The sequence below is a fragment of the Athene noctua genome, chromosome 1 (genome assembly GCF_965140245.1).
Source record: "Athene noctua chromosome 1, bAthNoc1.hap1.1, whole genome shotgun sequence".
In the NCBI taxonomy this organism is placed as follows: domain Eukaryota; kingdom Metazoa; phylum Chordata; class Aves; order Strigiformes; family Strigidae; genus Athene; species Athene noctua.
The window spans coordinates 12,509,991-12,526,952 of record NC_134037.1 but is presented as its reverse complement, the minus strand read 5'-3'; the positions used below and the strand labels follow the sequence as shown (position 1 = coordinate 12,526,952).

Sequence of the window (16,962 nt, the reverse complement as noted above, 5' to 3'; positions counted from 1 at the left end):
AAAAATTTTCTTCCATTTGCTTCCCCCATATCTGGAGCCATCTCCCTACTAAATTATAGCCAACATAGCTTAACCTAATCACAGATCTCTCTTCGGGATTGATACTTACTCAAAAGGAAATTGAGAGTCTCGTAGGAAAAAAAAAATAATTCTGGAGTTTCTTAGTATGATTTTCATTGATATAGTGAAAACATTAAGAAAAAATACATTAAACTTAGAAAGAAAAGTATCTATTAATACATATGATTTAAATGTTTTAAAAATAATAAACCATACATTTAAAAAACTTGCTTTAAGGAAAGCTTTGTTCTTAGCAGGAAAAAGGATTATTAAAAATAACAGCCTCACATGAAGATAGCTTTATTTGTTCTGACTAGGTAGCACATACCAGAACACAGAAAGAAAAAAAAAAAAAAAAAAAAAAAAAGACACTCTACCTCTGAACTTCTTCCTTTAATTTTTCCTCTTTGTGCATTTTGCATTTGTTCATGGCACTGTTCTATAAGTAAGGCTGATAATACATAAAGCTTTTTAACTCGCAGAGGCTTTGTCCTTTTCTTTGACTCCTCATCTGCAATCTTAAAAACAAAACCAAGGAATTTAATGTAGATTTAAAAAAACCCCACAACCAATTACTAGAAGAGTCACTTCATTCTCTTGAACAACTGCATGCTTGTACAAGCCTAGGAAGTCATGCCAAAAAACGATTCTGCATTTGAATGTAATAATTTAGACTGCAAACAAAACTATACATGAAAATGTCAAAGTGAAGAATGCACATTTTTCTATATTTATTTAGCTAACAACTATATAAAGCCAGATTCTCAGGAAGGATAAATCAGTGTAAACATGTATAAGTCTATTGACTTAATATAAACTAAAAAAGGGATGTTTAAACACTGTAGTTTAAGAAATACATAGCTTTCAGTAAGGTCTGATGGTTTTCCCAGAAAAGATTGGCTTTTGAAAGTAACTTTTATTTCTTTTTTCACTATATTTGCTGTAAAAATTACATATCACTCTTACAGACATTATAAGCTATGTACAGAAATCTCTGCAGCCAAACCACATCTAAGCAACATCTTTATCATAAAAGCACACCCCAGCAGTTTCTAATTGAAGGTACCAGTTGAAGCAATACCAAAATTTAACTTCTAGTTAATGACATTGCTATTTTTAAAAATGAATGAGTTAAAACCAATCCACACAACATATAAAATAATGTAGACATTGCACCCAGGCCAGTCTATTATTCTCCTTTACTAGGCAATGCAGTGCAGCAGGACCTTTTCTGAGGTGTAGTTCATATCATTCTGAAGTGAAAGTCTCAAAATAAATCAGACGACTTGTGTCCTGCAAGTGTCCTCTCCACTGGCTACAGAAGACATCCAGGGTAACTATTTCAGATATACCTGAACTTAGGAGTTGGACTCATCCTTGCAGTATCCTGTATAATAACAATTTGCTTACTGCCTGGACATTGTTAACACTAAAATAACCCCAAGAAAATAAAAATAGCATGGAAACAGCAAGAGCTAGTTCAAAACCTAGTTATTTGACCTAAAAATAAAACCTGCAGTACCTTGAACATGAGTTTAGCAGCTTCAAAGAAATAATTTGCTTTACGATAAAGGTCTATCGCATCAAGGATTTTATTCTTTTCCAGTAAGTGACTTGCATATCGGGCTAACAAGGATCCAATCTCTTTCATATTGTGATTTTTAGCCAGCTCCACAGCTTTATTCCACTAGAAATGAAAGCAGACAATTATTAACCTAATTTTTTCAAATACGTTCTCAGAACAAGCCGGTTATCCATGAATAGTGTGCAACTTCATCACCATTAGAACCAGGCTACTATAAAATTGAAGTAAAGAGCAGGAGAATGCAAATGCTATCATCATTGCAAATCATGTGATACAGAAGGCCTGTGAAACAAATGGCTGGACCTCTGTCCAAAACCACATACAAAGCAGTTGCTTCTGCTTTGGTAAAAGCTTTGCGAAATCACTTCATTGCTGCTCATAGCTGGACACATGGATTTCAACACGTCTGGTATTACAAAAACCCAGACTCTTAAAAGCATGTCTAAAAGAGGACTTCAGCCCATAAGCTTAAGGCTTAAACAATAACACTTTACTTATCCTTCTATACACCTAATTTTGTCTGTGAAGTTTCCTGATCTTCAGCAGTTTGGCTACTGTGTTTGCCCCAGGTCATAAGTTTGACAGTACTGAGAAACTTAGCTGAATCTCATACTTAATAGCCCTTCAGATCCATAAACCAGGAAACTGTTCACACAAGGCCAGCACTAGGCAGTCCTGCCATTCCCATACATTAAGTTGCTCATAACCATCCTCAGTTTCTCTCTTACTTGTGTTGACACAGACGTTTGCACAGGTAAGTCGTACTGGAGAACAGCCCTAGCTGTAAACATACAGATCATTTTTTCAGATCAGTTCTTTTCTAGCTACATCCTAACGCAGCCACAAATACATTTGCATCTGTACAAGGAGAGGAACGTGGAAAATGAGCAGCCAGAAGCTCTCTGGTCTCCCTCCCATCCCATCAGGAGGAAGCACAGCCTAGCTCTACAAAGGCCAGGAATGTCTGTGTGCTGAGCATGCTTACCACACACCTGCAGAAGTAGCACTGTTGCACATACCTTTATCCCTCCAATGGTCTCATCTTAATTTCAGATAACTGGCTGAAGCCCTGAAATATTTTCCAGGAATCATGACAAATCATCAGACACTTAGCAAGGACTTGTATTTAACTGGGCATTAGGACAGAAATCTCACTGTTAAATTGGTATCGGTAAAGCAGATTATCTACTGCTGTTTTACCTGGTTGAGATGTACACAGGTATCTACCGCATCCTTTGGTCGATTACATTTCAGAAAGGCTGACACAGCTTGTTCACACATCCCCACTCTTACAAACATATAAGCTATATCCTGCAAAAAGCATCAGCACCATGTTAAATTCACTTCAGATTTTTAGTACGTTGCATAGCAACTGCCATACTATTATGTCATTGTTTAATTCAATTCCAAGAAGTTGGGGGAAAGGGGTTGTTTGCTTCATGGATTCTGTGAAGACAACACGCACTGTTGTAAAACGGCAGAACAGTGTTGCTACGTTCACACACTGCTTCTAAATTAAAAAAAGCTATTTAAAAATTTTTCTTTCAAATCAAATCATACCAGAAGGACTGTGTTCTTTACTAGAGTATTTCACAAAACTTTGCTATTGAAAAGAGATTAAAAATAAAGTGCTGTCTTGCTTTGTTCAAACGACTGAAAATGGCATTCAATGAGTGTGGCATTTCTTGCATTTTTTAAAGCATTTTGGATTAATCAAACATACCATAGTTTTAAATTACCTATTACTTAGTAGGTCATTTCAGGCTATACCACCTACTTCCCCTCCTTTCAGCAGAGCATCTTCAGTGTTCATTGTACATTAGCATTCCCACAAAGCCACCACACAGGAAGTTAAACCAGGGAGAGCAATCAGGAAGACTTTGAGGAACATGACAAAATGAAGCTAAAGTGTCCAGCCACGAGGAGTGACTTCTCAGTGAAGCACAGCTATTTTAGAAAGAAATGCCAGAATTTGTGGAGGGGAGCAGTAAGTTATGACTTAGCCATGTAGCCGTAAGTTACGATAAATAATCAGATCTTTCTGGGGAACCTGGACAATAAGGGAAAGGAAGAATGGGAGTATGAAAACAACAGTAATATTAGAGATCAGTATCAAAGTAACACCATTATGCTTAAGTGAATAGGTCACATACTGCATTTTTTCCTCTTTCTTTCTTAACCCTCACAAGATGGGAAATTTTAAATAAATAGTTGAGCATAAGACAACAAAAAAATAAAGGTGTCTTTTGCTTACAGGGAGCAATTTATTATTCTCTGGAAGTGAGTTAGCTAGATTCTCCAGTCCTTGGTAGTCTTCTAGCATGTAGTAACATTCAGCTAAACGTTCCTGGTTTCGTCCTTGTACATAATACTGTACAGCATTTAACCTAATAAGAAAAAAAAAAGTGGTGGCTTCTGATACATAAGCAGAAGTGAAGCTTCTCATTGTGTAAGCTTTTTGCATTTGTAAATTTAAAATTGCATTATTTTAAATAGGTAACTTCGCTCGAGAGAACTTTTGTAGCTAGAATTTAACTTTTTTTCTAAAATGCACTAAAAGTTATCATTTTCAGCAATCATTATATTGAAGTAGTAGCAAGACTGATTCTCTGACTAGCATAAAGTTAGGAAGTCAAGGAATCTTAAAACTGTATTTCCACATCTGCACAGATCATGGGTGATAATGGACAACAACTTACAATTAAACTTTCAGAAAAAGGCTTTACTATTGTGCCTCCATATTTTAAAACACAAGCACTAAGATCTCCAACACCATTCTTCAAAGTTACGGAAAACATCTAAAAAATCAGCTTTCAAAATCTAAGCACAAGTTTTCGACTGCTTTGAGACCCAAGTTCTTGGTGATAATATAGTCTGAGTAGTTCCAATACATAGTGGAGCTGAGGAACTCTATGAGACAGCATGTTCTGGATGCTAAAAGTTTACATGGGCTTAGAAGGCAACAAGAAAAAGTTAATGAAAGAAAATTTCTCTGCAAGTTATTAACTACGAAGATGTCACTTCTGGTTCAGTAAGTACCTGACTTCAAAATGTGTTCTGGAGAAATACCATTATATGCATACATTGTTCTTAAAAATCTTCCTTGGGTGGCCAGTTTGGGCAATAGCTGGAGACAGATCCAGGTCAGAGAGAACTCTGGATGTTTCAAATATTTGTGGGTTTAAGCATTCTAGAAAGCTTGTGGTTACTTTTGAAATTCACCAATGTTTAATAATTCTCCCCTACTTTTAACTGGGTTTTTTTTTCTTTAATACGTTCTATATCCAGCCTACTAGAACTGCATAGATATTTCTCTTCCCCTGCCCTCCTTTGAAGCACAAACTTCTGGCAAAACTGAGATTTTTATCACCTTCATTCTTTAGATAGTTGATCGACAGCTCTCTGTTTAAAGGTACGTACAGCAATGGAACCATAAAGGTCTGAGCTGAATTTCACTATTCCAGAATTATCCCATGTACTGCATCCTGACTTTCCTGATGCCTGTCCCTCCTCATAAATTAAGTCTTGTTATCAGTTTTATAATTTCCTTCTTAATAGTTCCTCTATAGAACATACCATTTCTGACGGTCTGCAAAATAATCTCCAATAGCATTGTATGCTTGTTCAAGCAGGGCATCATCTGAACCACCTGAGCCAGTTTTCAATAGCTGCAATACTCGAAACCAATCTCCCAGTTTTATCCGTAGTCCAATGGCAAGATCTCTAGTATAAACAGAAAATAGCAGGAAAAACTCAAAGACAATCAAATAACTAACAAAAGTCTTGAGAAAAGCATCCAAAAGTATTTTCTTGCTCATAACCTACAACACAGGTATCACAGTGTTCCCAAATATCTTGTTTGCAATTTAAACAGTATTCCATAAAAGCAAATACGCTGAGAGCTCACATGTTATATCATACATAGACACTTCCCTATTAACCATTCCCCTGTATGAGGAGTTAAATGAGCAGCTGGTGAAACAGTTGGGCTGACGTTACTTCGTTTCCTTATTCTGTATGCCATTCTTTATCTTTCACTGCTGACTGCTACAATGGATGGCAGCAGCTAGAAAAGGCTAAAAGCAGAAGAGAGGGGAGGAGAAAGGCCAAGGAGCAAGGAGTAATGGAGGCAAAAGCTGAGATGTAAAAAAACGGATCTCGGAGACTTCTCTTTCAGGTTCAAGATGACTTTAAATGAAGGAGAAAGGACTCCGAAATAGTCTTTCCTTATTCATGCATACATATGACCCACCATGAGTCCATCTGGCACATTTTTTCCACCATGTAGAATAATTCTATATTACTTCATATAGAAGTAATTCTGCAGGTGCATAGAAAGTAAATGAGAGAGATCTACACACTTCTTTTAATAATGCCCTAAACTTAGAAGTGAGTTAAGGAAGGCAAAAGCAAGTCAGTGCAGTTAGCTAAATAAGAGCATCTTTAAAAAAGAGAAATTAAAGTTGAAAAATAGACTTATTTCAGCCTGATTTATGGTAGGTCCTTATCAAGATTTTTATAGTGGTAAGGAGACACATATGGGAATTCTGTATTGACCTTATAAAAGTCTTTGACTTCTGGAATCCTATAAGGGCCAAATTTCTGTTCAGCCATGTGGAAGGGAACATGTCGTATCTGAAAATGGATGTTGTACTGTGACTGAAGTGCTTATGAGGCAGTTCACCTCTCCAAACCAGCATACTTCCATCAGCTAATTAATTATGTGCAAGAAAGTTTTCCGTTACCAGGCTCTAATGTGCATCTCTCCACAGCTCCTGCCTTCTCCCCCACCCTTACTGGGGAAGAGGAAGGTTTCTCATTCTTACAGTATGAAAGAATAAATATTTTTTTTTCTCCATCATTCCCTACTTTTTTTATGGCTCTGTTAATCAAAGCTTAAAAATTTCACATGTGCATATGTGATTCGTGCTTATTCATGTTTGACCACCACCTACAGGCCACATCATACAAATGCTGCTTATTATTTCTCATTACCCTTTTTCAGTAAAGACAGTGCTCTAGCTAATTACTTAGCATTAATTTACATTTCCCCATAATATTGTAATTTTGCTTTATTTATTTTCATTCCTGAGAAAAAATTCCATTGATTAGTCCACGATTTCATCCAAAGTCCTTTCTGTCTATCCAGACATTACAGTTCATTAAAAACTCCGTTGTTTGTACATGTAATTGGAAAGAATGCATACTTGGCTACTAGCTAAGAGCAACAGTACATAAATTAAACATTAGTTAAGATTATTTGTATTTTTGGAATCCCAGTTGAAATACCAACAAAATACTTGTGAAAAAACTTCTATGAAACGCAGCACTACCTAAAGCAGCAGAGGTTTTGCAAAGTTTGGAACATGCTGATTTACGTACAGAATTGGTTATCTATGGATACAACAAAATTATCTCCATCTGATCTTTTTCTGTCTTTCCAGAAACTGGTAGAGTCTTCAGTGCTAGAACAGCCATTCCTTATTAAGGCAAGCCTTTTTCCCAGACTTTTTTTTTCTTTTATTTGCTGCTGAAATGACTACGTGCAATTACCTTCTGTCCATATCCAGATACATTCTTTCAGCCTCTTCAAATCTGCTAAAATAGGCTGCCACTTCTGCTTGCTTCATTGACTCGCTCTGCAGGTTGCCTAGACGCTTCACAAATTTAATACCTTGATAATCTTTGCAACGTACAAAAGCTTGTTCAGCAGTCTGCAGATCCAGCTTCTGAAGAGCAGCTTCAGCCAGGAGACGCCTGTGTGGAAAAAAACCCAACATAACATGGAAAAGCAGCTATAAAGTAAATTAAACGAGGATCCATTTAACTAGTCATTATTTAAAGAAGATATTCAAGTTACTGCAACTGTATTATTTACTAACTAATCCTATTTCAGTTGTATTTTTGTCCCCAGTAGGTTCTGTGATCTATGCAGTACTTTCTTAGAGAAAGTTGTTCAAATAATTGCTAATATTCTTTTGTTCAGCTGTTCAAACAGACATTGGCTTGGGAGGACTGCACAGGGTTTGAGTATTACAGTTGTCCTACGTGAAATGCGTTGTTGGTCTCAATGCAGTTCCATTTAGATATTTCTGCCTATGCATATATCACAACTTTAAGCCTTGAGGGCAGCCTCAGTCAGAAGGCCTCCAACTAAATTGGCCACAAAGACTAAATTATCCTTCTAATCCACCTGGATGTTCCTTGTCCAGTTAGGATAGCAGTCTGGGAGAGCAGAGCAGACTGAGAAACCTTGTTCTGGTACTGCTCCATTGGTTAGTTCTGCAAACAGATAATTTCTACCTTCAGGCCAGCCTACATCCATCAACAGGTTGAATGAGCTCTTCAATTTTCTGCAAAAATAAGGCTAGGTAAAATTAGGCTGGCTGATTGGCATGGTGAAACAAAGTCAGTGCAGTAGGGCACTGACAAAAACAATAATATGACTGCTGTAGTCAGTGACCTAAACCATGCATAGGCAGTATTTTTGTACCAATTTGAGAAGGTTAGTAACACTTCAACTCAAGTGCTCATCAGTGACATCAATAAAACCAAGAAAAAAAAGTATGGCAAGTTTAATCGATCTGCAACACACATCATCCTGTTTGTTGGATTCTAGCAGTAATGGCACTGTCCTGTTCTGATCTATAAGATATTTGCTTTATATCCAGCACTTCTAATCCATCTCTTCTGTATAAATATGTGACATACCATATGTTTCCTTACATAATGCAAATGAAGATCATGGCAATTTTGGAGCAAGATGAACAGCATTTGACCTATATTTTGTAATTTTATGATACAAAACTTTTACTGAGACAGACTTTCAAAACTAATACTCATTTTATATTCAATAAATAGATGCAACTAGTAAAATGCATGACTGTCTTCAAAATTCAAAAAAATCTTCAGCTAGTTCAAGATATTAGTAAAAATGAAGACTCACAAAATGAACATTTTACTCTACATACTCAAACTAATAAAGTTAGACGTAACCTATGGAGATGAAAGCACAACTGGATAGGAAGGAATGCTTTTTGGGACAAACTTTTAAAACAAGTTATCTTGGCCAGTCTTTCAGCAATTCACCTCTTAGCTGTCAGAATTAACAGAGAACTCTCACACCCCCCTTGAATCAAGCCAAACATCCAATACTGCAAGAAATCAGTTAGCTTCAAAAGAGAGCCAAAAGTACTTAAGAAAGGTACAGATAAACAATCTCCAGAGAGTTAAAGAGAACTGGCATCATTCAAGACGTAACATCAATGAAGTTTTAGTTTCTGCTACTGACTTTTCATTAAATTATCTACCGAGACACTAATTCTCCCAGCCCATAATGACACAGGATATTTAATACATTTCCAGGGTTCCTGCTTTCACAGGTTGACTCTTACATGTTTGCTGTGCAGGCTTTTCAAGTTCAGTTTAATAGCAGAGCCCATGTTTAGTTTAAACATGCCAACATCTCCTTTTCTCAGATTACTTCTGAAATGCTGCAACATGATTAACATACCCAGCCCTTCTCATTTCTGTCCTTTATGGCCTTTCCAAATAGTTCTTATCTTGTTATAATTCTAATGTGTTCCCTTTACTGGGTTTTAAGGTCTTTGTCATCAAGGTTCGTTATTAAATAAATAAATACCCTCTCAACTTATGAGCAATTTGAATTTTAGTTTAACCAACTTAAAGTTAGCTTTCTGACAGTTTTTTCATTTCATTTAGATTTGCCCATAAAAGCAGGGAGCGCTGCATTTTAAGACTCATACAGCATAGAGCAAAAAGGTGTCCTAAGGATGTGCCCTGTACCCACTGCTGTGACACACACAGCATGCCTTCCATTTTAGGTACAAGAGCCCACTTTTTTGCATTCCAGAACTAGGAGCCTGGGAAAGCACTGGCCCCAAGTTCTTTTTTAAGATGGCTGCTGATGAACACTTGCTCAGCATCTCTTTAAACACAAATTCTCAAATACTCAGTAACAAAAACGTCACTTTCTTCCATACTGTGAAATGCCACACAGCTTGAAACTGCCCAAACACACCAATTGCAAGGCTCCCTTTAGGCCTGCCCTCAACACTAAAACTCCTCTAGAGGTGATTCAGCCCAATGAAGAGACATTCTCCGTTAGAATAGCAGCCCTTAAGATTACAGCTGAGCACTGGGCCTTTTTTTTTTTTTTTTTTCTCTTTTTCTTAAATGATTCTGTTGAAAGTGTATACTGCTTTGGCTGGTTTAGATTTGAGGTTTTGTACTTTAATACCAGATCTGTCTGAACAGGAAAAGAATACAAAAGAACACAAATTTAAACAAGGTTGTTTTATAAAGAGATTTTACCAAAGTCTGGGATGTGGATTGTCTTCTATGAATTGAGAAGATTCCTCAATACCAACTTTTTCAATCAATGCTCGACTGTCTCGTAATGACCGAATCTCAAAATTGACGATGTAATCTTTGTTAGGATGCTCAGGATTCTAACATAATGGATAAAGAAACATAATTTTATTCCATGTCACCTCTACTTTGATCCAACATAGATATCTATTGTTTAAATCATTACAGCAGACACCAACTTTTCCTACAAAATAAAATTATACTTACCTTTAATACTTCATCCAGAAGAACAGATTTGATTTCTAAATCTTCAAAGTTGCAAATATATCCAGAAGTTTGTATAGGTTCCTTAAAGTTAAATAAATTAAAAAGGAATGAACTTATATTCTGTCTGATTAAATCCTAACCAAATCTGTTAGGTATAAAGATACTTTCTTCTCCAACCTAGGATTTAATTGCATTTTCAACAGGAAATAAATACTAAAATCATTAACATTACTGACAATTCCATATACACAAACATAATTAAAAATCCTCATGTTTTCTGTAACTAAATTACAAGAAATAAAGGAACACCTGACAATATTTAGATTCAGCTGAACTGTGTTCTACAAATATCTTTACTAAAATTGTGTTATATTTTCCAAAGCATACAAGAAATATGCTCCTGAAAATATCTCCTACATTTGAGAAAAATATGACAGCATATTTATCTTTCTAGGACTGATAGTTCATTCTACTTATTTGTTTCTAAACAACACTCCCACATTAGAGTTGACAAGATTTTGAGATTTCCAGAAGCAAGTTTATTTATATAAACACTTGCCTAATTGAACAGTAAAGCCCAAAAATAATACTATTCAACACAGAATCATTAACTTAGAGCAAATTTGTAAAATTAGTAGTTTACATAAATTAATATTTACCTCCGGATCCAAGTTTCTGAAAACATACATTCTTGTTTTCTCCATCATTGCAAACAAATCTGGGTTATCTTTGGCCCATTTCATATCCCAGACATCTTTGCGTTCCAGTTTCAGCTGCTCACCTATCACTTGCTGTCCTGTACTGTCTACTACCCGTGTATCCAAGTCAAAGAAAGTCAAAACACCTGAAAGGTCTATGATAGCAACACGACTACAGAAAAACAAAGAAAGAAAAAAATAAGACAGCTAAATAATACTATTCAAGGTTGTAAATCTGAAATAGTTCGCTAAACTGGCACACTCATGCCAAATTTCTCCTTTAATCTAATATTAGTATAATTCCATAGATTCAGCGAGATGATGTGGTTTTCATTTCTCTGAATAGCAGAGAGAGACCAGAGATATGGAAAGAAGTTTTTCATCTTCGCATACAGGATCTGCCCCTGTAAAGGTTCTGGAATATGCCCATTTTTCATCCAACATTTTGAAGATCCTTACTACTTCAGATATCAAGTTGAATAAATTGCAGGTACTGCCCCTTGCCAAAGCCTAAAATTAACAAACAAACAAAATTGTTTTCATTATTTAGGGGGCAATAAAGCAGATTCTTAAATTAAAAAGACAGCACGGTGATGCAGACCGCTAGTCTCTAAAACAGGACTTCTTACATTTCTACAAAGGTTATTCTTCAGGTTTTTTCCAGACAATATGAAGTATAATCCAATTAATCTTTGAAGTTTTTTAAAATATAGGAAAAAACACAATTTCTAAAGGGTTACATTGGAAAAATTCCAGTTACATAAGGTCTTCAGTGAATCACAGTAGCCCGTATTTACTACAATGCCATTTTAAAAGCATTTTTAAATATTGAAAGATATTTAGACACCCTTAATCCCTATTAAAATTTCAAAAACAATTTAGAAAGTTAACTTCAAAACACTTATGGATCTGAGCCTTTTTCACTAGCACAAAGTAATTTAGGAAGCAGACAGCTTGGTTTCAAAATAAAATTACTGCAGCTCTGACTAGATCTTTTGCCTTTTAAGTGAAGCAATCCATTTTTGGTCTATACCTAAGAAGGTGAGCAATCTACATATGCATTATTAATTTTATTTGAAATTATAAAGTTACTTTGAAGCGATTAAAACTGTCTTACAAGTCCTCTTTAGGCAATATATTTTTGCCTTTTCTGCCAAGACTCTCATGCACTCTCTTGTAAAAAAATAGCTGTGAAGTAGAAAGCAACTTCAGTATTAGCACAGCTGAAGCACAGGAAAACCAGTCTTGCTAGAAGCATTGCCACCAGCTACAGCTTATAACAACAGAAAATAAACATGAGATGAACGAAGCACATTAGAAGCACATGGAAATAGAAGGAAGCCTTAGAGATATAAAATTTCAGGTTATGACATAATTTTGTCAATTCGTGTCATGATCACAGAAAGCTTATGTTTGGTTCATCTAATAAAACAAAGATATTTTTGTGTGTATGTTTCCTTAAACTTCACACACACCCTAAAGAGTTTAAAACACAAGAGAGCTTTACTAACACAGTCTCTCAGAGCAATCTGATGACTGGTTAGATGTAATTATTTAGTGATAAATAAACGGCTAAGCAAACATTAATAAAGCCAAAAATTAATCAATAGTTTATATTAAAGTAAAATTAGTACATAATTATAATAATAATTATACATTCATAGAATTAGAATTTTCACAAATTGTAGTGGTTTATTTTAAAATCAGATACCTGCGTTAGAAGCAAATCCCTAACTTACCTGGAGTTGCAGTTTAAAGACAGCTGATGTGCGCGACAGTTCAGGGTATACTTCTGTACTATACCAACACTAGGAAGACTGTATCTCTGAATAGTGCCAGATTCTCTTCCCTAAAAAAAACAATGCCTGTTTATTGAGAGAATTTTTCCATCAATAAACTCTTCAAGATTTTTTATTTATATGCTGTCCTAGACAAAAGTGGGTTTGGATAAGTGACGGAGCAGAAGTGGGAAGAGGGAATGTCATCACCTTAAAATTTCTTTGTAAATGTTCATGCATTTACATACAGCCTAGAAGAGACTTCCCAGAACTCAGATTACAGAATTAAGTGCTGACATGGACTTTATCAAACCCTACATATAAGTACTAACTCAGGCTACTAGTCTGTACTCAAGATTGTAAGCACTTAGTGAATTATCCCTCCTAAAGGAAGAGTCCAGGTTAATAGAAGAACCCGTTAAAGTTACCTTTGAAGACGTCTAGAAAGAGATTTCATCTGTGTAAATTCTAAATTCAGAAATGCTTTGAAATTATGACTGCTTATGAACACACTGCAGAAGAATTCCCTGCCTACAAGCACAAGAAGCAATTAGGAGTTATTTTAATCATGTAACTTACCACAAGTAGTATTTTATCAGATGCTGTTATTGCACAAATTGGATCTCTTGTTCCCTAGAAGTATACAAGTATAAAATGGATATTGATATGGCTTTTAATGCAACAGTAAGAATGCACTGCTAAAGAAAAGTTTTATTTAAATGTTGCTAAGTATCCACATGAAAAGGAGCTATCAAACCTTGCCAGTATACAGTATATGGATGGTTTATGATATTAGTAGCCTTTGTTATGGGAATCATAACAATAATATTAACAGCTTCCTTTCTTCTCCTGCCCCTCCTCCAGAAAACTAAGAAACCCACAATGTAACAAGTGTTTAATAGTAAACACAAGAAGGCAACTATCCCCGACTTGAGGCCTGTAATTAATTTTAGGTATACTGGTAAGTACAAAAGCAGGTGGGTGCACACACATACATAAAGTGAAAAAGGCTGAAAATACTAGAAAATATTACAAGGGCTATTGAGTTTCAACAAGCTTATACTTTGTTTAATTAAGGGAAGCTGCTTCTCAACAAGACAACAGGTGTCTACATACCGGGCCCCAAAATATACTACTTCTATGCTCCCTACTGTCCTGGCTTCAGCTGGGACAGAGTTTATTATTCTTAGTAGCTAGAACAGTGCTGTGTTTTGGATTCAGTAAGGGATTTGGTGTGAGAAGAATGCTGATAATACACTGAAGTTTTCAGTTGTTGCTAAGAGATCAAGGACTCTCCAACTCTCCATGTCCTGCCTGTGCAGAGGTGTACAAGATGATGGGAGGGAGCACGGCCAGAGCACCGGACCCAAACTGGGCAATGAAATATTCCCTATCATGTAACGTCATGCTCAGTATATAAGGGAGGGGCAGCCAGGAAGAAGGAGGTTCTCTCTCGCTTCTGGGATTGTGATTGCAGGATTTTGGCATTTCGGGATCACCAGCCAGGAACAGGCTGGGTATCAGTCAGTGGGTGGTGACCAATCGCATTGTGCGCCACCCGTTTCTGCTTCCTATTACTATTACTGTTTTATTTTATTACAACTATTACACTGTTTTTATCTTAACCTATGAGTCTCCCTTTACCCTCCCAGGTTTCTTACCCATCCCCTGGGCAGGGGGAGGGTGAGTGGCTGTGTGGTGTTTGGCTGCCAGCTGAATTCAAACACCACCACCTACAGTTTGGTGTATATATAGCTTCCACCAATACATAATGACACAGTAACAATGCACTAACCAGAGGGGAGAAAAATAATACTTATGTACAAAAGATAGAAGTAAAAGAAAGTTTAAATATGACCACTTCTACTAATAAATAGAACAATGGTAACTACTTTTCTTTCAAGCTACCAGTGACACCACAATAAACTAGTTAAAAACATCACTCACTTCAATAGCTCTGCTGTAATCAAGGTGTCCATCTGCAGATCCTGAAGGAGTGTCATCAATATGATAAATCCTGTAGAAAAGGAAAGTTAGAACAAAAAGACAGTCCAAAGAAAGGATAATTTTTGATAGCATACAGGTATCTTCAATCCTTGGAGAAGAAACCATTGCAATTGGAAAAGAGAATAATACGCCTGTTCTTATGTTCCAGTAGTATCCCCTTTGATAACCCCAATTTGTATTGATATAAAGATATAATACTTGCTTTCACTTCCACAGCCCCTGATGGTCTATATTCCTATATGATCTATAAACTTTAATTCTGCAGCAAGAAGTTCCTGCAAACCATCAACCACTCCAACTGTCTCTTTGCAAATGTGCATTTCTGTATTTCCTCAGGCTCTTCTCCATACTTACGAAGAGCTTCACCTTCATATCCATAAAACTTACGCATTACTGTATTCAATCCTTCATCATAACTTCTCTTTTGCCTTAAAAGGTAGCATTAGGAAAGGTTTTAGAATGCTAAAATCATAGTTTATACTGAATTACAACTACTTGCTTTTTCAGTATTTCTGTCGAATTACAATCTTGTCCAAGGCTAGGACATTCAGGTACTAGAACAATGAAAGTTATTACACCACGCACAAATAATTACTAATTTTTATGGATATATGGTGAAAGGAGATGGTAGTTTTACAGAAAGATGCTATAGCATCTCTATGGAAAAAAACATTAAAAACCACAAAATAAAAGAAACCTGTAACGAAGTTGCAAGCTTGTGGAGGTGACAGATTAAAGCCGCTCATGAGTGCCTGAGAAGGAAATATTTTGGAAACAGATGTCGACAACTTTGGCTTGTTTAGTTCGAGAGGATAAAGGTCCATATGGCATTAGACATCAATGATACAGACACAAGTGTATTTAAAGAACTAGCTGGACAGACTATGTCCTTACTGCCATTGACACGCAAGCAGCAGTTAAAGTTATCAGAGGGAATATAGCTGCCTAGAAACTGAGAGTATGGAGGAGAAAAAGGGGAGCGGGAAAAAAAGCATCAAGACATGTAGCTCTGTAAGGGAAGCACACAGTGAGCAAATGGAGACACTGAACAGGAACTAATCCAGAAAGTCTAAGAGATCTGGGTAACAAACATACATTTGTTATGAAAAACTGTTCTTTAGTATTTAATCTTACAAGCCTGCAAGTCAACACAGCTGAGTAGAAAAATGAGAAAACAAAAGAGTTCACATTTTAGGCATGGGAGAATCCACCTGTATCAATGATACCAACGCAAAGGAAGAAAAATGACAAAGCCTGAAGACAAACCTTTCCCTGCCTTCTTTTCTGGTCCGTGCTACCTGATTAATTTCCATTGCTGTAAGCTTCTTGGCCACACGATACTGCCAGATGTAAAATGCTTCTTTTGAAGCTGCTATCACATGCGTTTTGGTCATTGTGACAAACAACGGCCCTGTTACAAAACCCAAAAGGTTGTAAAATTAGAGCAGCAAGTACTGGACTAGATGCTAATTTGTAAACTTTCTCCCAGATGGATGAAGCCATATCTCCATAGGTTAAAAGAAAAAAAGCAAACAAACCCAAAACAAAATCCACACCACATACAACATAGCACCAGTTTTCATTAATTGCTAAGAAATTTCACTAAGGCCTTGTTCAGAAGAACAAAGAAATTCTTTACAAGTTCTGATTTTCAAATTAACACTTTTCTCCCTATCATTTCAGCAAATTTCCATGTGCTAATGCAGAAGACATCAAAAGTGCAAAGACAAATTTTCAGGTTAATGATCAGTTCAGGAATATCTCAAAACTCTAAGATGATCTATAAAAATACCTCCATATTTGACATATTTGTAATAATTCAAATACAAAAAAATACTCAGAAGTTGACAATCTAGAAGAGATTCCTTGATTAGAACCACTTTAAAAATGTCAACAAAATTTTGAGTTAGACAAGACCTAGAAATGCTGTTTGTATCTTAGTTAACAGCTGGGACAAATAACAATTCTTTATCTGCATGGCAGCAAGGTAAATATTTAGCAAAGCGTGCACTTAGTGTTACTTTATTGCATCCAAAGATCACAGTGTACGAAGGCAGGGCATTTTCTTTCCTTTAGCCCTAAGCCCATTTAGAACACATGGATAAACTGAGTATCTCATTCCTGCTGTCAACGTTAAGTGAACAAAGAAAAAAAAAAAAAAAAAAAAAAAATCTATGCACTCAAACCATTACATTATTCTTCATAATACGCTATTTTGACTGTATTGTGGCTTTTT

The 16,962-nt window shown here is 36.1% G+C and overlaps 1 protein-coding gene across 2 annotated transcripts in view; it reads right to left on the bottom strand.

The window, feature by feature from the left end:
* Positions 1 to 16,962, bottom strand: part of WDR35 (WD repeat domain 35) — a 47,661-nt gene that overhangs the window by 4,057 nt on the left and 26,642 nt on the right. For both annotated transcript variants that reach the window (XM_074895589.1, XM_074895590.1), the window contains 13 exons: positions 15,993 to 16,137; positions 14,667 to 14,736; positions 13,299 to 13,352; positions 12,681 to 12,790; positions 10,903 to 11,113; positions 10,244 to 10,324; positions 9,980 to 10,116; positions 7,199 to 7,402; positions 5,222 to 5,368; positions 3,900 to 4,032; positions 2,846 to 2,956; positions 1,583 to 1,747; positions 438 to 578 (listed from right to left, as the gene is read on the bottom strand). In XM_074895589.1, the coding sequence (XP_074751690.1) occupies positions 438 to 578; positions 1,583 to 1,747; positions 2,846 to 2,956; positions 3,900 to 4,032; positions 5,222 to 5,368; positions 7,199 to 7,402; positions 9,980 to 10,116; positions 10,244 to 10,324; positions 10,903 to 11,113; positions 12,681 to 12,790; positions 13,299 to 13,352; positions 14,667 to 14,736; positions 15,993 to 16,137 (1,709 nt within the window). The remainder of the gene's footprint in view (positions 1 to 437; positions 579 to 1,582; positions 1,748 to 2,845; positions 2,957 to 3,899; positions 4,033 to 5,221; positions 5,369 to 7,198; positions 7,403 to 9,979; positions 10,117 to 10,243; positions 10,325 to 10,902; positions 11,114 to 12,680; positions 12,791 to 13,298; positions 13,353 to 14,666; positions 14,737 to 15,992; positions 16,138 to 16,962) is intronic.